Here is a 26,539-nt window from a genome sequence, read left to right on the forward strand (position 1 = left end):
ACTCGATAAAAAATATTAACTTTAAACATACGGTTCGATTAATTTTCCATGGATATTTTTTTTTCAAATTAATAAGCAACGTCCATGTCTCTATAGTGACGTCATTAAAACATCGTGTTTGCCATCCTTGGATTTGTTTTCTTGATAGTAGTCTCAGAAAGTCTGATTTACAATGTAGTATAAAAACAGATATTTTTTTTCTAGCATTTTTTGGAAAGACGTCATCGTTATAAATATTGGCCCGGAACCTAATATGGTAGCGCGGGCAACAATATACTTTATCAGATTATCAACATTATGGATATCGGTACCTTAGAAATGCAAGTTTTATAATCAGAAGTAACGATTGTAAGATATCACTGTGATATATTCAAACCCGGTAAATATTTATATCATTTTCTCACAATAATGTAACTCTATGGCACCCAAACATGAATATTCTGTTATCCTATTTAATATTCATAGTAGACTGAATGGATCAACTTGAAAACCAGAGAAATGTCTGATCTCGGAATGCGGCAAGGCTGTAACTTTTCAAACCACTCTCAGGTCCATGTACTCAATCCATGAACAAAGATTGGTAATCAAAAGTTAGTAAATCGAATTCCTGTTACTAGATAAGGGTGATGTGATCTTAATTGGAGCATATCGTAGAATGCATTAGATGTTAAACATAAACAATGTTGCACTACGGCTAGTAGACACTTACACCTATAAGTCATATCGACTTATATAGGTTTAAAACAATGGTATGACAATATTTAAAACTGTTGAAATTACATGTATGCTACAAGTAAGAACAACCCAATTTTAAAGACGAATGGTGTTAAGGTTGTTTACATAGAGATTTTCTTACCAATTAACATAATACAAAATGTATAACGGTCGAGATCCTGGAAATATATTAAGATTATGATGTACCACGATTGTGTGCACAAATTATACTCTAGACCAATACGTATTTTAATAGAACCCGTAAATAGAAGGGAACGATTATAATAATCACATATAACGTTTTAGAAACCCTTCAGTTTTTATGTATTGCCGTTTCGGATTTAAGTCGATTGATATTATTTGTCCTTCATTTTATATTGATATCAAGATCAAGGTTTATCATCGGACAACAGAGATGGACATCTATATTTGAGTTTGTTTCGTTGACAAATCGATGTTATATACCTTAAAGTAGTTAAATTATTTCGTTTTTATGATACTGTTCCAATGAAACGATAAACGATAACTCATTGTACGAGTTATCAAGATGGTTTATCACCCTTCTCTTATTTACTCTTAGTTATGTCTTTAAATATGTGTGTAATAATTAAAGATGATCCACCGCCGACAAATGGTGTTTTTTCACAATCAAAATTAGGAGAAGACGATTTAGTATTTTTCTTCAGTTACAAAATTTACTTATTTACACCATTACCACCATTAAGAAGTTTGAGCATCTAATTTTACTTCAAGTTAAAAATATGAAAAATAATTAATTGCACTCGGAAAAATTCAGTGGCACTATATCCTATATGGAATGAAGTACTAATTTCGCATGCACCAAAGGCAAAATGAATAATTTTATATTATTTTTGTGTTAATTAGACATATATATATATACACGATAATACACCAATTATTGTTCAAATAATGAATATCATTTATGCTCTGTCGGCGGTGGAGCATCTTTCAGGAATAGATTATCATTATACCCTCATAACTTCAGCAAAATAAAAATCTATTCCTTATATTTACAGTTTTTTATGTATATAATGTATTTAATGTATATAATTCATTCTCGCGGCAGTTATTTTTAATCAAAATACCCATATTTTTTTCTCTCCCGCCATCGTCAACGAATTAGATTGAACAGCTGATTGGAATCTACTCATTCATATGTTCCCACCACAAGTGGGGTCATGACCCCATGTTGCTACGCCATCGGCTATTCCCGTAACAATAGAATCGCGTTACGAGTCGTGCTATCATTATATACTGATAATGATAATACTAGAATGCATGGTTATTGAGTCTATGTCAATGCAAACTGTAAATATATGTAAATGGTTTCAAGATATCTATTAGAGAAGATCCACAAAACAATTATAAGACTTGTTCACATGAAAGCGTGGGGAGGGGTATATCATCCGTTTGAGCACATCAATGTTATCTTGACGGAAGTAGGTGATAATGTACCAGTTTTGCACTGCTTATATCATGATGGAAGTTGCAGTTATCAAAAATATCGCTGACAAATCAATCTATGACCACGTATATAACTGCCCTCTTGTAATTGACCAGAGAATATCAACTTTCATCTGATACGAAATAGCTCTGTTGATCAATTTTAGACGTTGTTAGTTTGTTTGTATTGATTAAGGATAGTTATGCTGCCATATATTCTATAATTTATGTCAAGTTAAGTATTAGTTATACATTATCAATTAAGAAAGAAAGGATACAACGCTTAGTTCAAATATGTTTCCTTAGAAGCTGTTCGTCTCCAAATAGCACACTCAAATCGACCAAAATGCATTCTGGACCTAGGCATGGCCCAACAAAAAATCTGTTAAAATCTCCATTGTTTATATTTTGTTAAAATCTGGAATGAAATGTATACACCTTACGAGGTATGCATACAGTTCAATAAGTGAGTTTTTCTCATTTATTAAATAGTCTCTCTATAGAATATAAAATTAATAAATATATACTATTATTTATAGCAATGTATTCTAAAATGGTTGAAAATGGAAACGAGTTTATTACATGGTGAAAGATAAACGTGTCTAATGCCTGCGAATGTTGTATCTGTAAGTGTAGGGAAATATTATATATGTGAGTTTAATAGGCCTAAAATACCAATCTACCGCGCCCCTCCACGAATGGATCATAATTCCTGTAAGCGTTTTTTTCAGGTCACAGGATCTCTGAAACTTTGTTTTAATTGTTTGCTACCGCAATGTCTTATATATTTCAGAAATCGGATAATGCACAGAATAGGAACCACTTTACGGTATACGTTTGGAATTATTGTGCATGTGTTTCATAGTGAAACTCTCAGACTTGATATGCGTGTTATACATGAGACACTGGTGTACTTGGTTCACATTCTGAGCTCTGTTCATACCTCGGCCATTCTTCCATAATTATCGTAGTATATGAATTAAGTAAGAAATACGTTTTTAATGTCAAACTTCCATGGATTCTTTAAGATTCGTGTATTCCGTTATTTGTTGCATAATGAGCATGAATTCGACATGACTAAATTATTCCCGAAATAACCATCATCGAAGACATCCCAGTGGGTATACGACGTGGAATCAACGTTGAGTATTAGTTGAATTTAAGTAGCGACGTCGCCGACTAAATAAAAACGTCCGTCCGACGTCTAAAACCGGACGTCATAATACCTACCAGCAGAAAACTGCCATCCGACGTCTTGAATATTACGTCGTAAATCCGACAGTAAAACATGTCTATCCGACATCTAAAATACTACGTCGCTATTGCGACCAGTATAAAACTTCTAGATCGATGTCCAAAATCTGACGTTGTATGTAGTTGGGGTTATGACATCATATTTATAAGCTAATTGTCCTGAACAAAAATTAAAGCGATTAAAAGAAACTGCGACAATTTGTTATATTTATATTATATTTTTTCCTGGTGGTTATTATCTTTATCTAAAAATATGAAAATAATGTATTTGTTAAAAAATCTGGAAAACGACATCGTGCGACAAACCTAAAAACCCCATTAATATTTTAAAACATGGCAAACAATTACTGAATGGAATATTTTTGACATATATGTGACTTTCTCCTTAAATGAACTGAAACTTTTTTATCTTGTCTATACATTTATTTATCAAAGTAAATTTAGGAGGTGTACGTCGGGGTTACAGAAATTAATTTAGTGACAAAAGGTAAATACGTATAATTTATGTTATAAAGTTATGTTACTCTGCATGGATTCGCAGGTGTAAATTATATAACTCATAATAATTTAGCAGCATAAATTATTTTTGGTAAGTGCATATACACTTTAGAATTATATAAATGGACAAATTATGCCTTTTTTAAGTTTAATGCTGCATGGCCATGCTATATTTGATTTAACCTACCGGCATATAGAAGTTCTACAAAAACAAATAAAATAACGGAAACAAGATTAAATCGTTTTGAGGAAAATACCAAAGGGAATCGGTGTATGTTAAAGTAAATTAAGATGTGAAGTTTAATTAACACAAATTTTAAAATACAAGATTAAGGCTAATATATGCTGTATTGGCTTTTATTTAGGCAATACAAATGTTTAATATCGTGGCATTATTCTATTACCATAGTTAAAATAATGATGCAGAAACAACAGCCTTTATATATGCCTGTCTGATGAACACATTATCTAGAATCACTTACGCTTTATATCAATCCTTGTCGAATTTAGCACAGGAGTTTGGCGTTCTGTCAATTATATATAGTATAAATATATACAAAATACCCCTATATACTATATAAAAACACCAGGAATGAAATGCATCGCTGGCCAAATTTGTCCCAACCTTCGGTAAAAGTTTTGTAGAACTTGTTCTTGGCAATGTCTGCATGTGTCACTGCGCCGATAATACAATAAAATGTTATTTTTCCACATATATAAACACTAACCTGTGTAGAACCCCGTCACAAAAAGTTAGATACAAAGTCATTTTGAAAGTTTGCAGATTTTACGGCCACTTTGTTTTTGTTTCCGAATTCATGCGCTGACGTCACACAGTTCCGCACAAACGAAATTTAATCATTTTTAAATCCAATAATTAACTGTAAACTTTTAAGTAGTTTGTAAGGGAGAGCACTTCAAATGGAACATTCTACAGAACTGATTGGACCGGAATCTGACACGAATGGAAACTAAATGCGTTTAAAAGTAAAAATATTCGTGATATGTCTGATTTCATTATGTATTTTATTGGAATGAGTTTAAATGTCACGGTTAAATGAATATTTTAACAAAAACAAATAGCCTGGTACTTTTGATTTAGATTCAGACCCAATCATGTTTTTAGGAAGTTCCATCCCATCTTGTGATGTCAGCGCATGGATTCGAGAATAAAACAAAGTGGCCGCAACATCTGCAAACTTTCAAAATGACTTGGGATTAAACTTATATGGAGGTATATTTATCTACTAATACTATATATTATTGGCTGAACGTCAAACTCTTGTGAATTTAGAAAGGAAAGGCAATTTTACTATTTACTCTAACAAAATGCATCCTGGACCAAGGCATGACCTAATTATAAAAATCAAGCAAAATTTAATTTCTTCATTGTTATAATCTAATCAATTTCATTACTTTCAGTAGAAATAGCAAATAGTACTTAAAACATATATAATAGACACATTGTTATCAAATGGAATATACACATTAATAGTAGGTACTGCTATTTGAAATGATTTTTCCGTATTAATGAATAATTACTATTTTCAGATTCCAATTATTAATCATCAAATATCATATTGTTAAATAGTGTTACCGTTAATAGGTTGTAAATATATAATATACAAAGTTAGTATGTTTCATATAAGGGTATGCAATACAAATTTAGTGTACTTAAACATCTTTCTAACTATATCTTAGAATTCCATTTTAGGATAACATGATATGATATTTGTAGTGATCTTTGGTCCTTTATCGCGTCATTAGATACCCAATTTAATAATGTATTTTATTCTACATTAACATAATCATATATTTAATGCGTCTATATGTGTCCTCTGATGTAAATCAATAAACGACAATTTGTTCCTTAGAGTTTATATATTATAAGCCAACAGATTCAATATTTTTGACTGCTTAATTTATCTGTCTTACTTCTTTAATCATAATATTTAGATATAATTCTTTTTTATTACTTAACACTACCACATTATAAAGTGTAAACATATGTAATTACTATGTATTTTATGCCCAATCTGCACTTGCTTCCGACCAAACGCGTCGTTGTCTATCATAGTTTTGAATTCGGTTATTGCGTTTTCGATATTGCAGTCCATGTGCAAACATGAATATCTGGGTTTACTTTAAAGTGTTATCAGGGCAACTGCACGAACTGGATGTGTAGTGTAGCATACTAGTACTGAGCTGACCGCAAGTTACAGCACTGACAAACGGGTGTCGCTTTACAAAACCTTTAAGAAAATAAACAAATTCAATAATGTCAAAGACGCTTATCGTTTTGCTTTACGATGACATGGTTTCGATTTGTCCGATTGATCATCGGTTTCCCATACATATGACCTGCAAGTTTAATGAAAACATCCAAAGAGATAGCATAATTTGGAAATGGAGATTATTTAAAGCTTGTTATCTTGCAACTGTCCCAAATTCTCACTTACTGCTGCTGGAAAAACCGTAAATACAAATTGCTTTCTCCGCTGCCAATACGATCACGTGAATTAGTTCCATATTTGACGGAATTTTTTTCTGACTTGACCACGATGTTTAACGATCCTTTGAATGAAACGTCATTAAGTCCCGCTTAAAAGTGACGTCATTTTTACGAAAAAGAAAATCTCATATCACGGTTTAGTCTGTCCTTGACTCATGACAAAACTTTGTATTGTAAAATTATTAATGTATGGGTGATTTAATTGTTTTAGGATTTTCATATTGTTTCAGTGATATTACACACTGAATAGAATTTCTGGTACTATTTTTCGAATGCATTTACATATTCCCATGGTTGTAAACAGAAGTACAATCTCATTCAGTTTAGTGAAATAATATTTTCTTATTCATCGAAGAAGTGGCTCGCTTCGAGCGAAACCAAGTAAATAATTGCCAATTTACATTCGTTTTGAATGTGATGAAGGTAGGATAAACATGATATTATCTTACAATACAGATTATATTTTGGTTGTATTTTAGTTCTTTATGCAAATTGAACCTTGTATTGGGATATAATACTGTGACAATAACAATTAATTAATAAGCCGCGTTGGCCGAGTAGTTAGGATGTCTCGACAAATTATCACAAGCCCTCCACCATTGGCTTACGAGTTCGAATCCATGTAAGGCAGTTGCCAGGTACTGGCCCCTGCTCGGTGGTTTTTCTCCGAATACTCCGGCATTCCGCCACCATCAAACCTGGCACGTCCTTACATGACATTGGCTGTTAATAGGACGTTACATTAATAAAACCCAAACGCAATTAACTAAAACATGCGTGATGAATTTTATTATTTTGGTAAATCTAGCGACAACATTCGGCTAGTATAAATATTAGTCTGATATAGCGACTGTTAAAAAGTCGACATCGTCAAGTAATGAGTAACCGAGTATTTGTGTGGTGATACATTAATGTGATGACTAGTATTATGGGAATAAAAATTGTTATGCAAGAAACCTATTAGATTTTTGTTATTTTTTATAATTCAATAATGCTTTATCACAAAACGGTGTAAAGAAAATACATTTGAAAGTATCAGCCATAAGTTAAGGTGAATAAAATGATAATCAAATCGTATGTCCGTCATGTAAAAACATTTTCCATACACACGTTGCAATGCTGCAATGTGTATGCTGTTTATCATAAAACGAAATGCATTATTCAACAGCTATACACTATCGCGTATATGGCAACGCTGACACCAATCCGACATATCTAAATGGCGTCACTAACTCAAACATCCTATCAGAAAGCATGTCTATTAACGGTATTTATGGCTGTACCCAATGATTGATAGTGAGGCTTGACCTCACAATTAAAGTTTGAGGAAGAACATGCAGTAATGTCTAAATTTCTGAGTACAGGAGAATATGAACTGAATAATATGTATATGTTGATATGCGTCTTGCAAACTTACTTCCTGTTGTTAAGGTGAGACATTTGAACTTTTTGGATTGAGATCTCGCTTGCCTATTTATCTGTCTTTGGTTAAATCATCTTACTGCTGCATAAAACAGATTATAAACTAAATAATAGTATGTGTAGATATGCTTAAAATAACCATCGAATGTACCATGTGTGAAATACGATGTCTAAACTTTCACCTCCTTTAGACAAATTACATGGCAGCATACGTACACTAATAATAATTATGACACTGAAAATACTAAGAGTGTTGTGAAATTATTTCTTTCCCAAGCCGTACACTGTCTGCACATTTGCATATTTACACTGCTTAGTTATGTGTCTGGTAAGGTGACATTGTACACATATTACAAGTCATCGAGTAATGTTTTCAAACTTAAACAAATTTATGATAAAATGAACAAATTTGAAATAAAACGTACCACATCTGGATCTCTTCCGAGTTCCAGTGTAAATTTAACACTATCTACATTTCCCTCGTGTAATATGTACCTTAAAGTCAGTAATTATACCATTGTTATATCGTTAGGGTCAAAGAAGAAATATCAACATGATTTTCCAGATGACACGGGATCCAATCAAACATAAGTCTGTTGGATACAAATTACTTCAAATGGTATATATGGGACAAGGAAGAAAATTCCACCGATATCGTTCCAAGTGTTATAACTTTAAATATAATAAACATCAATTCAATTCTATATCTTATATTGCCACGTCCTTACAAATGTATCATCAGCATAAAATATAATATGAAAAAGCCCTTAACATTATCAAGATTATGTACATATTTCTATTGCAAGTATTTTTTTTCTGAGAGTTTTTTTGATAACTTCATAACCACAATGTTATTTCCTTAATATTAAACACCGCATCAATGCATCACGCAGACAATCAGTTACTCATTGCTTCATGATCCCGACGTAGTAACGTTCGCAAAGTCTAACTCTAAAGATTTGACTGAATTGAAAAACGTGGTAATATTATCATCGATGGATCTCGGAATACGTATGGATGTGAATATCTAAACCACTATCAAGACGAATGCCTGATTGACACAATTTAGTGTAGTTTCTTTCCTGCTAGGATATCAGGGTAATGCTATACTCGAAACGAATGCATGAATAAAACGAAACACTAATATGATAATCACAAATGCCACGCTTTGGGAATAACTAAGTATTCTATAAATTATTTCTAAGATCGTCGGATTGAAACATTGACTTATAAAACCAATTTTAACACAAATATTCCTCTACCAAAATGACGAAGTTTGCATTTTTCAACTCAAAATATTTTCTTTAAAATAGTGGTTGCATGCATAACAGATACATTCACATAATTGGATACCGTATTTGCATATGTCGGCAAATCACGTTCTGTTAAAACTATAGCTTGTGCCATTTGTGGCTTAAAATACCTCACTCATGTGATATCAATTCCATATCCAACAACGTCTCGTGTATGTATAAATATGTAAGACAGATGGAACCAAACTTATTATGAGGCACCATGAATTGAACCCTTTTATTGGATAAATCATTCCATTAGTTATTGCCTTTTGTATTTCCTACTTGTTTATGGCTTTTAGGATGTATGTGATACATACTTAAAATTTTGCAAAGACTCTAAAATAGACATTTTCATACATGAAAGATACATTCACATACTTGTATACCTTATTTGCATGTGTCGGCAAATAACGTTATGTTCAAGCTACAGCCTGTGAATGCTAAGAGTTCTAAAATATATATTTTCAATTAAAACAAAAAACGGCTGAAAGTTTTTACGTATCAGATTATGAGGGAAGACTTGAGAATCGTTCTTATAGTAACATCGGTGGATCTCAGAATACGATAAAAATGTAATATATTAAAAACACTATCAAGACAAAAGGGTGATTAAAACCATTTAGTGGAGTCGATTTTCTGCTAATTGATCAGGATGATGCTGGTTTCAATTAGCGGGTGTTACTGGGAAGTATAATGATTGTTTGTACTGAGAAAATAAACGACACGAATAACGAATTGTATAGAACACATAAAATATAGAACAAAATAATAATATACAATGACCGCAAAAAGTTTACACGATGTGCAGTGCGTGAACGATTTTTTTTGAGGTTAATATAAAAACAACGAAGAATAACTTTATTTTAATGACATTGCCTTATTAATTCTAATGATGTAAACTAATGTCAAATTCGTTACATTAATAATTATTCTAAAACTCTATCGACGAAGATCCATTTTAGATTTATAGTAATTGGTTTCTTCTTTAAATAAGTGTGTATCCCATACGTTTCTACATTTCTATGATAAAAAATATGTTTTGATCTCTAATTGGAGGAATTTTCTTTTTTAGTTTACACGTGTATACATAATATTTTATCATTTGGAATAAAAAAATGATCATATATATATCTTCATATTCATTATCCAAAATGCCAAGAAACATAATAATTGACACTTCTAAGTGATATTTTGTTCTAAAAAGGTATGAAAAAAAAATAAAAAAATGATTGTATATGACAACATTCCCAAACCAAGGGTATTAAAGTTTCTCTGCCATCTTCGCAAAATGTGCACCTTTCCGTCTTATTTAAATTTCCATTAATTTAGTATTTTTATATACTATTCTGTGAAGAGGTTTTGAAATATCGTGTCAACTTTAACATATCTTGGAATTAAGTAGAACTTAGATAATGACTCTTTGGGAATATTGACATGTAACATGTTCTGCCAGGAATCATGACTTTTTTATACTTCCATGAATTTTGTCAGTAAACTTCTATAACAAAAATTGATGTTGTTTTTACCAGGCTTCTGAGTTTTCTTGTAAATTTTGTTACTAATTACTCACCCAGTTTGGGTGTGCTCCTTTTTCCAGGTAGTATTTCACTTTTGCCTTGTTACCTTCCAATGCCGCCTCACAGAGTCTACTGTTATACTAAAAAATAATTAACTGTCTAATATCGTAGTGTACCAGTGTGTTTTAATACAATATCTGTCGATGACATTTTTTTGTTTTATATTTTAATTGGCGGAGTTAGTTACTTTCACGGACACATGAAGGTAGAAGATATTATGCAAATTAAATGTAAAAGACTTTTGAGCTCATTGGAAAAAACCACAAAGACTGTTATTTCTAAAAATACGTTGTATAAACATGAAAACAGATGTTTCAGTTACAGGTCAATTTTTAATATATACGTGTAACTTAGACCGAAAAATAGACCGAACTCAACATTTAGAGTATGTTACAGTTATTCTAACGATGATAAACCTTGTCATTTAGGCGTGCTTTTGATTATTGTAGAATGCCCAGTACTGAACATTGATATTCACACCGTCGATACTAATTATTTTGTTAATACTCCCTGTGAAGTTCAATGATATATAAGCTTTACTAGTTTTATACTGTATTATTAGGCCATAGGCTAGGAGGGTCCCACATGCACCCCCTACTCCCCCAAACCTACAAACCCATATTTTTCTAAACCCTTATGATCCACTGATCACAAATCAAAATGTTAACATTGCATAAGTTGGGATGAACTTCCGGTTATGACGTCATCAAGATGGCCGCCATCTCGAATTTCACTAAAATTGAAAAAATAGTCATAACATTGACAAAAGTAGACAAATGAAGTATCAAAATGATCACATTACCACGGTAAATGCATATCAGGACCAAAAAATTGAGTATATGTAGTAATTTCTACGCAGGAAATGAAAAAATCTTATTTTAAGCTCAAAAATGGTGATTTTTGCTGCAAATTTTTCATACTTGGCTTGACACAGCAATTTTTTTTTCCAACGGCAAACTATTATTTCTGATAAGTTTTTTGACCACTTATCAATCAGTTCAAGCAACAAAAAAAAACAATGTTAACATCGTATAAGTTCCGTTTATGACGTCATCATAATGGCCACCATTTCGAATTTCACTGAAAAATGAAAAATAGTCATAACATTGACATTTTTCAACTAAAGTAGACAAATGAGGTATTAAATTGACCACAATAGTACAACAAATACATGTCAGGACCAAAGAATCCAACAAATGTAGTGATTTGAACGCAGGAAATGAAAAAAAAATCGATTTTAAGCTAAAAAAATGGTGATTTTCTGATTTGTGATCAGTGGGTCATCAGGGTTCAGAAAAATATTGGTTCGGAGGTTAGGGGGGTGCATGTGGGACCCTCCTAGCCCATGGTCTACATGTGATTGATAGAGAATTACGTCGGAAAATGCGAATGCTAGTTATTCAATTCAATTAATTTAATAAAATAATAAATAATTAATTCATTAAGAATAATGTTAGAAAATATACTCACATCAGCCATTTCTATATCTTATGGTATGTGTTGTTGAGTTAAAATGGCTTAAATGAGCAGAGCTCTTTGAAACCAGCACAGTGGATTCCGAATAGATTCATGATGATACTGCACAATCGATTGGGCATGACACACCTACAATGTATATATATTGAAAGGCACAAGTTAGCTCTGTATGTTTTGTAATATTATCAGCATACTAAAAAGACTTTTTTAACCTTACAAAACGATGCATGATAATTTTTCCAGAATCGGCATGTATACCTTATATCCTTTATTTTTACAAATCTGGCATAAAGTCATGCATGCTAATATTTTATCTATACAGGTATCGGCAGTCAAATAATCTTTCTGATGATCATAACTATCGACTTGGCTTATTCGTTATCGATCTACAACGCGAACACTACAAACGTCGAGTTATAATACAGAAAATATAAAGTCAATCTTACCTTACATTTAAGTCATCATCCTTCCGCTCGTCCACTTGGTGTGTCAACTCGATTCCACAACATTTCGTTTTAAATGGTTTGACGTTTTACGTTGAGATGTTACTGATGATTTCTAAAAAAGGGAAAAAAATATGTTCAAATTTCAACAATAAATATGAAAATTAAACCTTTGTTACTCTAACGAGCTTGCAATAGGTGCTGTAAGCAACGCACGTCCCCTGCCATGAATGACATTTTATAATATATATATACTATAACTTAGTTTTGCTATCATTGTATGAAGTTTGAACAAATTCCGTTGATGTGTTCTCATGGTATCGTCCGGTAACTTGTGAAAACAATCTGTAACAGTGACATTTCTAGTTGACCTTTGATACCAAATTCAATCCCAAGCTGCATTATCTCATATGCTTAATAAAATGGATATATTTGAGCAAGTAAATAACGTATAGAAATGTGTTTTTTAAAAGCAGATTTGTCATGTAAAGAACATCACTTAGCCGTGGCGTACATGCCCTTGGCCAAACTAAAACATAGTGCTCTGTTATCACGTTTAACCTTTGTCTTTAAATTATGTTCTGTATTAAACGTCTTCAGTATGAAAGCTGTATATAAGAGCGCCTGTGTAATCGACAACGTCTCATTTGTCGCGTTCGTCACACATCAGTATGAAAAGCAATAACGCTACGTGCCTTGCAACCAACACCAGTGTCAAAAAAGCTAGTGTAGTATTAATTTGAAGACTTATCGTATCATTCAGACTTGAGTACTGTACTGTCTAAACACATTCTATAACGTAGCAGTATTTATCTTATAGTATCATTCAGATTCGACGAGTATTATACACTTAAGATCGTCACATTGCCCCTCACCTTCTGTTTACAAAGCACTCTTGTCATAAATAAACTTGAACTCCAACATAACGGATATATATGTGTTTTTCTTTTTTCGTCTTGGCTATATCAAACACATCATTTAGCTATGGCGTGGTGAGCTCATGTCAATGTCAAAATTAAAATTATATTAAAGATTAACTTTTTTTTTTACTAAAATCACATTTCAGTTGTCAATGAGAAGTGTCAATCTGGGCCCTCTGGTGGCCATGAGCGATAGGTGTTATTTACTGTTTACAAATTGACTCTTGATAGGAATATAAATAGGCAATGTATTTAATTTATTTCACGCTTGTGAATTATCAGATATTACATTGTTTCTTTTGGTCTGTTTTCCTTAAGATGTTAATGTTTGTATTTGTAATATACTGTCATTGCCCTTCTCACACGACTGGTCGTATTTTCCTATCTACATTGAACCATGTGAACATGTTAAAGCAAGTTAAACTACTTGAAGATGTCCTCAACAGATTATTAGGGGTATTTTAAGTTAAGTTCTACATATACCGTGCAAGGCAATCTAAATGATCAATTAAGCAGTGGTTGTCGTATTTTTGACATCCATTGGTGCGTAACATACATTGGGTATTCTAGCATAGCCAATGGTGCGCGTTAGATATGTTAGAACACTACAACTAGGCATACACGCACTGTGTATTTGGTGACGTTGACCAGGGAACACATTGTTGCTTCAGTATGAATTTGTCCATATTTCTATTGTCTATTCTGTCCGATATATTTCTGGAATACCATGACAAAACCATGGTATTGTTTATTTCAGCCTTTGTCTAAACAATTTCTCAACATGTAGGTTATGATTAGATCTATCATGGATTTGTGTTTATTTTTTAGAATGTGGCACTGCTGTAAAAATAATGATGAATCACACAGCGATAGGTTGATTGGTAAAAAATCTATATCACACTAGTAGAGTATTAAAATAAAACTTCAAAAAGACATGAGCTGTAGCCAATTTCTTTTTTAAAAAGTTGTTAAATTAAGTCCATATCCATTTTAATAATTTGTGATGTGAACCAATTCTACAGAGCACTGTTTTTATTACAACTGAATAAAAAGGGATTTGGATAGGATGTGGATTGCTAAATATTGGGATACGGTTAATTGTATTTATTAAAATTTAGTATGGTGGTGGTGATTGGTTGTGTTTGAATTGTGTTACGAATTGAATTGATTACTTTACTTTGTAAACATGGTAACCAAGACATTTCTCTTAAAAAATCATTTTAAACATTATGGCTAAAGAAAATCATTTTTGACAAAATGTAAGCGAGACTGCAGTATCTTTGTGGTGTGCTGATCACTAACCAAAATATATATTTCCATGCAAGAAAAAGAAATGGAAGAAGACACCCAATACACCCTCAAACGACATTGTTTGAAATCCCCATATAACCTATTAAGTCTACTTTTTTTCTATTTTGCAGTGTAATTATAAGTGGTTACGTTAAACGAATCACAGTGTAAACTACAAGAATCGTTCTTACCTTTACTTAGGGATCCATTATGATGAAAACAAGTTGGTCATGATGAACAGTGTTTAAAAAAGGGGGCAGCTTTGTCGCTAGTTTACCTGCATGCACTCTACTCAGCGTACCTGTGTCAAAACATTAAATGGGTTATCTAATCGAACACTGCTGATCGTAGTACTTTACACTCAAGCTTGTGACATCAACTGTATGTCAGGGTTCTGTGTACCAAATTTTATCAAGCAAACAGACAGACAGCAAGACAGACGGACAACCCGATTCAAGTATACACCCTTTGCGGTTCTGTCTTTGATTGTATTATGCGCGTATCATTTATAAGAGGTGAAGGATGTACTCATCTGAGAAGTCAAAAAATGCTTGTATTAATTTTTTTTCTCATATAGAGTTCTGGAACTAGGAGTTCATACCATAAAAGAAAATGGAGGAAAAAACATATGTCCGTATGCTCGTTTTTGAGGTATTATCACTCAAAGATATATAGACGCGTCGCAAGATACTGGTGATACTTAACGTTACAATAGCGTGACGTCGAACGGCATTAAATACGGACAACGGTATGGATTAAAAATGCATTTAAAGAAATTTCGAATATAGAAATAAAAAAGTTATATAAGTATCGAATCCTTTTGATATGACCTATAAGACCATGTATATAAAATGTATGTATACACATCTGTATATTGTGTCTGTATCTGACTTTTCTTTGATTTTAATCGAATTAAAGATTTCTGTAATGTTTCTCTTGTGCTTGAATGGAGTTTCCAATATTCATGTTGAGGACTAAAATCATATTTCATCTTTATTTTACTTCCAAAATGTACATATGTATAATAACGGTATAAAATGCTAATCTTGTACACAAAGCTGCTGTTAAGCCGTTCTCGGTTTAGAAGTCAAATACGGCTATTGTATTTTCATTAGGCAACGTTAACGTAAGGTTTTAATGAAAAAGATAGTATTACGATATTTGTTATTTGGCATCAGTACAGTAGTATTTCCAGTACCATGATAAATACAGATCGATAAAGACTGAGTTGAACTCGCTACATGAATAATTTTTGATCATAATGTTCTCTAATTCTACTACCCCGGCAAAAGGACACTACAGATAGCATCCTAAACGGTCAAATGTTGTACTGGACAATATAATATATACATGTATCAACAAAAAGTATAGGTGATTTAGATATACTTAATTCGTGAAACGCTCAATTTTGCAGCCACATGCTTCCTAACAATGACAACACAATAAGAGACCAACGATTACTAGTATACATGTATCAACCTTTTAAATTCATTCTGATTGTGGTAGGGAGTGGTTGGCGGTTGGTGCAATAATAGAGTGATAAAGATAACCCGGCGTAGTATCACCGTCCATCTCTGGGTCATGAGTTGGAAACAATGTGGGACAATTACATATAACATGTAGTGACCACAGGTCAATGTTTTTACTTCTGATGCTTTTACTTTTCCACCTTATATGCTTTGTGCGCAGCCAATTAATATGTTATAATAAGGATGTTAATTAAATGAAATAACAACACCCTGACAGTTTCAAGGTACGTGTACATGTACTGTGCCGCTGACGACCACCTGTTTCTTTTACTAAACATAACAATGCAAGTTTGGAATTCTATGGATTTTCTTATAGACTAAAAGTTAGAAACCTATCGTTAAATACGCCATATTAAACCCAGTCTATATCCAAAAAATGTTCAAAAGTTAAGAAATTGATGAAAGTGTCCGGTACATGACGCTTATGCTTTAATCTTGGTCACCGGTATCCAGGGTTAGAAGGTAATCGAGAGTACACCGGTACCGGTGGTTTTGCCATTTTTCCGACATCGGACAATACGGTCAAAAATTGTCACACATCATTTACATAAAAAGGAGGCCGTATGTACGATAATCGTATGGCGTTTGTTTCGAAAGAAATTTTTAGGGGACCGGTGAGACAGTGAATATCAACCGAACATATAATGCTGATCGGTCGATTATCATATGATCTATTCACAGGACATCGTACGAATATCGCCCGAGTATCTTACGGACAACGAACGATAGTTGTACCAGGCCCGGCCGAATGTCGGGCAGTGTGATTGCCACTCGACTCCCGGAAGAATATCGGACGATATTAAACGTGGGGGAAGAATATGTTGCCGGTTATGAAAATCTACGGGACACCAGAGAGATTTTAACTTCGAGTAAAAATCTTCGGGTACCTCACCGATTATGCCTGAAAGCCTCGGCCACCGGCCGGACATGTCTGGTGTTCGGCCGGGATCAAGACCAAAATGACTAAAACCAAAAAGTCAATGTAGCCTACAATTAATATTGCATAATTTTAATACTGGGCTACATGTATTGCATGTACAGTATTATTTTCAGGGAAGCATACGCACATAAATTATATACCAGTACCAGCATTCATTTGAAGAGGTTATCGTGAAAGGTCACAGACTTATCGTAGTTCCCATTTGTTGAGACTTCTCTTATGGCATCTCGCGAACTTCTCGATGTATAGTAATCATGTCGCCTATGAATTCATAAATGGATATACATTTATACATGCACATAAGTTAGATACGGAAGCCTATGCGTGTAATCTATTTTTTCGGTGTTTAAAGCTTGAAATTTTAAACAAAATGTTCCCGTCAGATACCGTCACGGTTTGTTTTAAAATTTTATTACGCAGATGTCTGGAACATTTCAATAATCTGGGGACATTAATTTGCAGATAAAAATTTGTTTACAAGAAAATAAACATTAGCATAAATAGGATAAATAATATCATGACCACAACACTGAAATCGAAATGCCCATAACACTGATAATATGGAAGTTGGTAGGGAGAAGTTAGGGTTCGCATCTTTAGTGCAAGCCTTTAGCTTTTTTCATTAATTACCGTAAAACATGGTAGCCGTCTAACGTCAATGAGTTTTGCTTGATAGTAGTATCGGTATCGGGTATCAGTTGCGGAGGGGGGTACAAGTTTAATTGTTATAATTACTGTTCGACTAGTCTTTAGAGGGACTCATTTTAATTAAACTTAGTGTATTATCATACGGAATCATTTTCAATATATAGTTGTATGAGTGAATGCTGTTTTATGGTTGGATAAACGGCGACGTCATGATGAAACAAGTTTCTACGTAGGACGTAAAAATGAACTTGGGACAGTTCTATGTAACATGCAGCAATATATATATCTTTTGTAATTTGCAACTGACTTGGGTCATGTTATATATGAAAATGAACAACACAAAATGTACTTTTATATGCTTATAGAGCCAACAACACAAAACAAAGCGATTTTGGTATGAGTACGTCATAAACGTAATGTCGTTGATTAAGGTCGGGCATATTCGCATTTGGGACATTTGCTTTGGACACGGCAAAATCAATGTAATTAAGATACCGTTTTATTTCTGCATATGATATCTACCTCAGAAAGTTTTATTGAACCTGTACTTTGTAATGATTGTTTATTGTCCACTTATATCGTCTTATTAATACATTTCAGCGTAGCTAAACAACGCGGTTCTACTTCTCGATACTAGATGGGACACTTTTGCTCTTTTTCTATTCTAATCTTTTACTACTGAAAAAAGACTCCAATTCCAAAATGCCGTTATCTACAAAATAATTATATATCGTACTTAAGATTGACGAATTTTAACAGTTTTGAGTGAAAAATTACGAGAGTACCGTGACTTTCTTACGTATTTGTGCAACCGCGATGTAACATGGGACACCGAGAAAATGACGTTATGTTGACAAATTTTTACGAATTTTTCCTAAATATTTTCTTCATATCTGTCAAATAGTTACATATTTGAAATCTGTGAATCCTTCCGGTTCGTTTGGTATATAATACTTCATATTTAGAAACTTGACTAAATGCATCACGTTTAATACTAAACCGCGAAGTACGGATTACGCGAAGTATCACCAATATCTTGCGACGCGTCATAGTTGACAAAATATTGAATTTAAGCGAATTTTGCCGTTTTGACCACATCCACCAGAGATGAAAGTCATTATTCCATAATGAGGTGTTTGATATGTATAGATATTTGCAGAATTTATTTTCTTCTTTACAAATATATCAGTTATGATTAAAAGGACTCATAGTTTTCTCAGAATAACAAAATATGCTACCCCTTCCCCTTAATTGCACACCATTTTCAGCCATTTTTGCCATTTTTTTACATTTATAAAAAAGTTCAGGTATAATATTTTTGTCAATATTTTGCATATCAATAAGGAAAGATTTGTTCTTTCTAAATCAGGCAGAAAAATAAGGGTCCGCGTGGTTACTTTTTTGCACCATTTAAATATTTGCTATTTCTCAATATTTTACATTGTAAAATGAAAAATAAATGTGCTCAAATTACCATTGAACATAGAAATAAAGTGAAAAAGGTGTACCATTTCACACATTAATGCTCAACATTTTAATTACCAATAACCCAGAAAAGATTTATAGCAAAAGTGAGCTCAATAGAGCTAAAAATGCTGGCGCAGTGATGATTTAAGTAAAAGCAATTTAAATGAAAAATTGTAAAACTGTGGCTCTATTCAAAACGACAAAAGAAACAATTTCAAAAGAGTCGCCAAATGAGCTATTTCGATGGTACAGAGGCCAAAGTAGCAATAGGTTGAGAGGTCTTGCTCTCTTCTCTATCTACATATTTCTTAAGCATATTAACATGACATAATTGAGTTTTCTTGCGCCTCCCTGGAGTTTGTACAATGTAGTTAACATCATCGACCTTTTTCTCAACAACATAAGGTCCAAAATATCTAGCTTGCAAAGGCTGACCCGGTATTGGTAATAGAGCCAAAATTTTGTCACCTGGATCAAAACTTCTTGCACGGGCATCTTTATCATACCATGTTTTCATTTTGGTTTGAGTAACGGCCAAATTTTCTTTTGCCAGTTCACATGCCCTTGTCAACCTTTGCTTAAAGTTAGACACATACTCTAAGAGATTCACTTTAGAATCTTCGTCCAAAATTTTGTCTTTCAAAATTTTCAAAGGACCACGTACAGTATGTCCAAACACAAGTTCAAAGGGACTGAAGCCAAGAGATTCTTGTACAGATTCTCTAACGCCAAACAACAACATGTGTATACCTTCGTCCCAATCTCTTTTTGTTTTCAAAACAATAAGATCTCATCATATTCTTCAATGTCTGATGAAAACGTTCTAAAGCACCCTGAGACTCTGGATGATAAGCACTCACTAGACTTATACTGCTTGATCTGGAGCTGGTACATGACTTGTTGAAAAATACCAGACATGAAATTCGAACCTTGGTCCGATTGGACAGCTTTTTGGAAGACCAACCAATGTAAAGAATTTAACCAAAGCCTTGACTATGTTAGGGGCTTTAATATTCCTGAGTGGAATGGCTTCAGGAAAGCGTGTGGAAGCACACATAATAGTTAAAAGATACTCATTCCCAGACTTAGTTTTGGGTAGAGGACCTACACAGTCTATAATGACTCTACTAAATGGTTCCTCAAATGCTGGAATGGGGTGCAAAGGTGCAACAGGGATTTTCTGATTAGGTTTCCCTACCACCTGACAAGTATGACAAGACCTACAAAAATCAGCCACATCCCGTTTCAACTTGGGCCAAAAGAAGTGATCTAAGATCCTGTTATAAGTCTTGGTCACACCTAGATGCCCTGCCATAGGTACGTCATGAGACAAACTTAGAATATCTTGCCTATACCTCGGTGGGACAACTATTTGATTGACAACCTTCCAGTCTTCCTCGGGAGACACATCAGGGGGGGCGCCACTTGCGCATCAACACACCTGACTGACGGAAGTAACAAACCGGGACTTTCTCAGCCTCTTCCTCACTCAAAGCCCGATTACACAATAAGGAGATTTCAGGATCTTTTTCCTGTTCTACTATAAGCTCCTCTCTAGACAAAGATGATTTGCTCATCATGTCAGACAAAGAAGTACCCTTGTTAGGAACAACTCCATCACTATCAAAGTCTACAGGATTGCTCAAAAGATCACACTTGCCCCCGATATCCTCTATATCATGAGCCAAGAAAGTGTCACCTAACCCTGGACTATAATGATCCTCAACTAGGTCTGGATAGGCCTGCATGCCTGGGGGTGTCCAGGGGCGAAGCTCCGGTAGGGGGTATGGGAGGCGAAGCCCCCCAGAAGCTGTCGGGAAATTGTTACAATGTAGTAACCATTTTACTTCTTTGGTAACTTTTAACGTATATACCAATAGTTAAATGGAGGTCACGATATTTAGGTGATAACCATGCAAAACTATATACATTGTATACGAACAAAAAACACGGATTTTGGCTGTAAATATTAAATTAGTCAGTAATGGGAGAACTTTGTGTTATTTTAACTGATGAAAAACTTATGGAGAATATTTTTAAACATATAAAACATATTTTAAATTTTTAAGTTTACGTGTTGGTTTGTTTATGACAGCGAGTCAAAGACCACTGTCAAAATGGTGGAAATTGCGTAAGAAGGGACCAGTCCTCCACCACCTCAATAAGAAAAAATAAATATTGTATTAATGACCTATTTTTCAACTTATTCTGTTCTATTTCTAACAATTACAACAACAAAAATTCTTTTCTAAATCAAAAATCTGTTCATATTCGTGACACCGGAAATCACGGATTAACACGCGTTTTAACGGGGCGGAAAGCGAACCAAAATTGATCATATCACTTTTTCGTTACTAAGGTCAAGAACATGTTGCAATTGCTTTAAGTTATTTTGCTATCATTTTTAAGATAATTATATGTTTTTATAATATTTCTAACTTTTCATGCGATGTTGTTTATTTTGGTATTCGTAAGTGTTTCCCGATTCAAAATCCATAATTGCTTGAGGGATTTTGGTGAAGAAGTCTTCTTCTTTAGTTTAAGTCTAATATTGTCTACGACAAAATTCAAACATATATAGACTATTCTAATAAATTTCCAGATTGGCAAATCTTCTAGTCTTTCAAATGTGCACAAAGTTATATTAGGCATACAGTTGAGCATATCTTATGTATTTATACATAATTTATATTCTGCAGCGTTACGCGTATTCAAATGTTGTGTTTTTTCTGACTGTTCAAAAATGTAAGTCAGATTATTTTTTTTGCATGCTTGAGCATGCAAGCATGCACGGGCGCTACGCCACTGCACATGATGTTCTAGATTGTGACATTGGTAATAGGTAGATTATTTATAATTTAGTACTTATTTTTTGGTTTAAATCAAAATAACATCCACTAATCATTTGATTTGAAACACTTGTTTATCACGGATAAATTCTGCAGCGAATTGTTATTATCACCGAATAGAAACGCGAACTGCCATGTTATCATATATATTTCTAAATTATTTCTTTAGTGAAAGTTGTAGCGGTTATTCCCCTTTAAACAATCGGCTGGAATAAGCATAGTTGGTATTAAGGCCGCACCGTTATGGTTAATACTGCTTCATGTCTTAATGAACACAGTAAAATGTTCAGCGGTATGATGGTCATCTGTTGGGAGCCCTTAGCCTCTAAAAATGTTCCAGAAATCAAACTGTCTGATTTTTATTAAATGGTAAAGAAACTTTTCACGGATTTGGAGCCAACAAACCAATTCTATTAAAATTAAATGATGTATGTAACAACATCAATGCAAACCCTTGAAATACGTTTCAAGACAAAAATTCAAATTAAAGTTGCCAAATAGAGGTGTATGGCAGTGGGTGAATCACATTAATTTGTTAATTTGTTGACCGAAAATAGCACACAAAGCATCATTTTCCGTCTTTAAAATGTAGCCGGAATGGTATTTGTTACATTTTATCTACAAATTTGTGATCATTAAATGTAGTTATTAATACTCTTGAAAAATAATATAGTTTGACATAAATTATATAAACACGTTCTGATACCATTTTGGATAAAAGAAGCAATTCAGTGTGGTTGCGATCACGTGTGTGATTGTATCGCGGTACAAGGTTAATGCAATAGATGTGGCATTAAATCAAATCATCACTGAAAAATGGTTTGTTGAAAATAACCTATATTTCATATTTCACTTCGTGTTCTGGCTTGCTAAGACTTATCGGCGAAGCCATAATTTGTCATGATTACTTTATTTAAACGAATGAATGAGATATATACTGAATTTAAAGTTATTAACAAATAATTAGCAGCTGTGCAAGATATCAGAAATTATATATCATTAAGGTTTAAACCCTGTTTAAATTAGTGGTATCTTTTTATACCTATATATCACTTCTTTGTCGTACTTGAACATAACCAAATTGATAAATAGTGTGTATACATCAGGTGTAACCGTAAGTACATGTAATACTAACTGAGCCGGAGATTGTTGTGTTGTTTGTAAATTTTGGCAAAATATGTAAAACCTAATTTGTACATTTCATTATAGTGAGTAACCAGGGCACGACACATCGCCCGTGTCGTTATAGTAACTAGTGTCTATAGCATGTACAAGGTCAAAAACGGATTCAATGTGTATGATTTTGTAAACTCGAATTTGATCAAACAATCCCACCTTTTACATGCTTTAGAAACTAGTAAACCTAATGACATGGTTATTTGGTGATAAATATGTACAATATAACTATTTTTAAACAGGGTCTAAAACCTTAGTTTAACATGCGAAGCGTGAAAAATAACGTTATATCGTGTATACCCTAAAGTGTATATACGCATCATTATCTGTGTATACGCATCATTATCTGTGTATACGCATCATTATCTGTATATACGTATCATTATCTGTGTATATTAGATATGCTCTAAGCTTCTATTATCCTATAATGGCTAATCCATGGTCATATGGAGGATGATATAAAGCATGTCGACTCGATGTTTCTGTTTTTATTCTGATTTCAAATGTTGAGTTCTTCAAGATGGCGTTCTATGGCAAACGTTTTTCTTGTAATTACCATGCGCATCATTTTTTTTTACATTTGTCAAAGAAACTACATATCCAGTATAAAAGTAACTGTCTTATTTTAGAGTCACATATAAGACACTGAAAGGTAACATCTAGGAAAGTTACAGGTAATAGTCACATAATCCGGGAGTTAAAGGTAGGTTTCGCCCAATGAAATATAAAGACTACGAAATTGAAATTTATCCTGTACATAGATATAATCTTCAGATCATTTTCAATGCATACAGCGAACAATATGGGTGGTCAATTCCTAGCTTGACAAGGAAAATACTCCTCTAGAAATAGAGCGAAGTAAAGCTTTACATAGAACATGACGTATTTTTTTCCAAAACGAGGCCGCAGCAACAAACGGAAGCGTGCCGATTGCAGTGACAGCTTGCCACGGCATATTTAGTTAAAAAAAACAACAACAACAAATCGAATTGCAATGAACTGTTTATACATATCATATAATCTAAAACACTTCATGTTACTTACATACATGTACGCTCGCTAGCTTAGTACACCAAATATACATTTAGTTAGTCTGCGGCTGTATGTGCGCTGGCATATGTGTTGAAATTTAACTCACCACGTGCAAACGCCGTTACATGAGTCCCAACAGATCCGGGCAAGTTCCGCTTGAGATGTGGCTTCTGTTTCTTCTATTGTTACATACCATCTCTGAATTTTATTCCCTACAGATATCCTAGGATGCTACCGATTCCATTATAATTTCCTCCATTCTGTTGCCAATTCAGACATTTTTTTTATCTTACACACTTTCGTTCAGCCATTTTGTTTACTTTTAGTGCGTAACAATGCGCATGCGAAAACACAATCCATCGCAGCTTCATTTGCATACTATTTTGTCTGACGGACACCGTTATAAATCAAGGATTTCCTTCAATTTTGTATTCAAGACACATTTGTTCAATCTCAAACGCATAAATAAATTAAATTGAGGTATTTTTCATATGTTTTTTCATCTCTTCTTCCGTTTATCGGATTTTACAAAAAAATATTTATTTGGTTCGGCGAAACCTACCTTTGAGGTACAGAAACAACAATAGATGACATCGAAAGCTATGTTTTGGTTATATGTATATAACCGTATATTATAATTTCTTATACCATCATAAAGTAATATAGTGATATTACTACAACAGACACCTAAATATTACGTATGTGTAATTTTATACAAATATTTGCGATTGTTTTGAATTCGTAAACGACACCCCACACTAATCAACGCTAAATAAATGCCTCACGATATGTATGTACAATGTAATACAGTATTACGGATCTAGGATTTGGTTTGCGAGGATTCAGTCCAATTATGTAATCTCGACTAATGAATTTATTAATGAGAAGGGGGACTGAGCGGTCATACTGATGATGTAGCAAGATGGTGCTATAAAGTGGGTCATCCTGACAAGAAAGTTACACGTACTGACTTCTATTTCTGGTTGTTATCATTAATATCCCGGATATAAAACAAACTACGTAAAATCGTGCAACTATAATACGTGTAGTCATAATTTATACACAACACAATAAAACAATGTTATAACGAATCTCGAGGGACTAACGAAGTCATTTCTTTGTAAGTATAGTTCGTTATATACTTAATGCAGTCATTTTTTAGGAACATGGTAGGGGAAAGAACATCACTTCGTTATAACCATGAATTCGTTATAAACGTGTTTTACTGCATGCTCCATCTTCTGCATAATGAGGTTTTTATGAACACCAAAAATTATATATCACACTGCGTTATCTAGCATGAACTGGTGTTATGTTAATGTTTTGCTAGTACATATTTACTCGTTGCATAAACGATTTCATTATGTTGTATATAATATGTGGAACTACATGTAATATTAATATTATAACTAGTCCAGTAGAGTCATGTATCGGTTGAAATAAAAACAGAATAAATTGTTTTAACTATGGGGCTTGAACATGTTTTCAGACATAGTTTTGCTAACGGTAAATTCGGTAACAGTCCTTGAGGAAATATGACTCGGTAATGTAATATGTAGAAACACAAACATAAAATATGAACATTTCAAAAAAAAATGTAAGTTTTTTTTTTTCACTATGTTTATACAAGTGAAAAATAACAAATACAAACAAGCAAACAAACAATGCATTATCATGCAAATTGAAACAGCGCCAATTTTGTTAATCGCATTCCTGACCTTGACCTTCCTTCGATGTCACAAGGGTCAAATAGGCTGAAATGTTTTAATCATTTACGATGAGCGATTAAACAGTTGTTTTTTTCTTCATTTCTTAGAAATATTTTTTGTTTGTTTTCTCGTTAAATTTTATGTACAATTCCATTAAGGCATGCTCATAGTTTAAATCAAAAAGAATAATAGGGTACACATGATCTTGAAGGCCAAATTGTTTTGCCGTGCAACTTTTTACGTTTTACAATGAAATCACATAACCTTTCAATTTCGGATATAGAATTATACAGTAAATCAAATGCCAATACATAAATGGTTATG

General features: G+C 33.3%; 2 protein-coding genes across 5 annotated transcripts in view; one reads left to right on the forward strand and one right to left on the reverse strand.

Annotated features, from left to right (window-relative positions):
• Window positions 1-15,184, reverse strand: part of LOC138306541 (putative ankyrin repeat protein RF_0950) — a 53,731-nt gene extending 38,547 nt beyond the window's left edge. Inside the window, exons 1-4 of the mRNA XM_069246990.1 lie at window positions 15,057-15,184; window positions 12,659-12,770; window positions 12,207-12,341; window positions 10,730-10,816 (exon numbers count right to left, since the gene is read on the reverse strand). Of these exons, the coding sequence (XP_069103091.1) occupies window positions 10,730-10,816; window positions 12,207-12,215 (96 nt within the window). The 5' untranslated portion in view covers window positions 12,216-12,341; window positions 12,659-12,770; window positions 15,057-15,184. The remainder of the gene's footprint in view (window positions 1-10,729; window positions 10,817-12,206; window positions 12,342-12,658; window positions 12,771-15,056) is intronic.
• LOC138306001 (cyclin-dependent kinase 4 inhibitor B-like) overlaps window positions 1-26,539 on the forward strand; it is a 637,657-nt gene that overhangs the window by 483,157 nt on the left and 127,961 nt on the right. The window lies entirely within an intron of this gene.

This window comes from Argopecten irradians, chromosome 13 (genome assembly GCF_041381155.1).
Source record: "Argopecten irradians isolate NY chromosome 13, Ai_NY, whole genome shotgun sequence".
Lineage (NCBI taxonomy): Eukaryota > Metazoa > Mollusca > Bivalvia > Pectinida > Pectinidae > Argopecten > Argopecten irradians.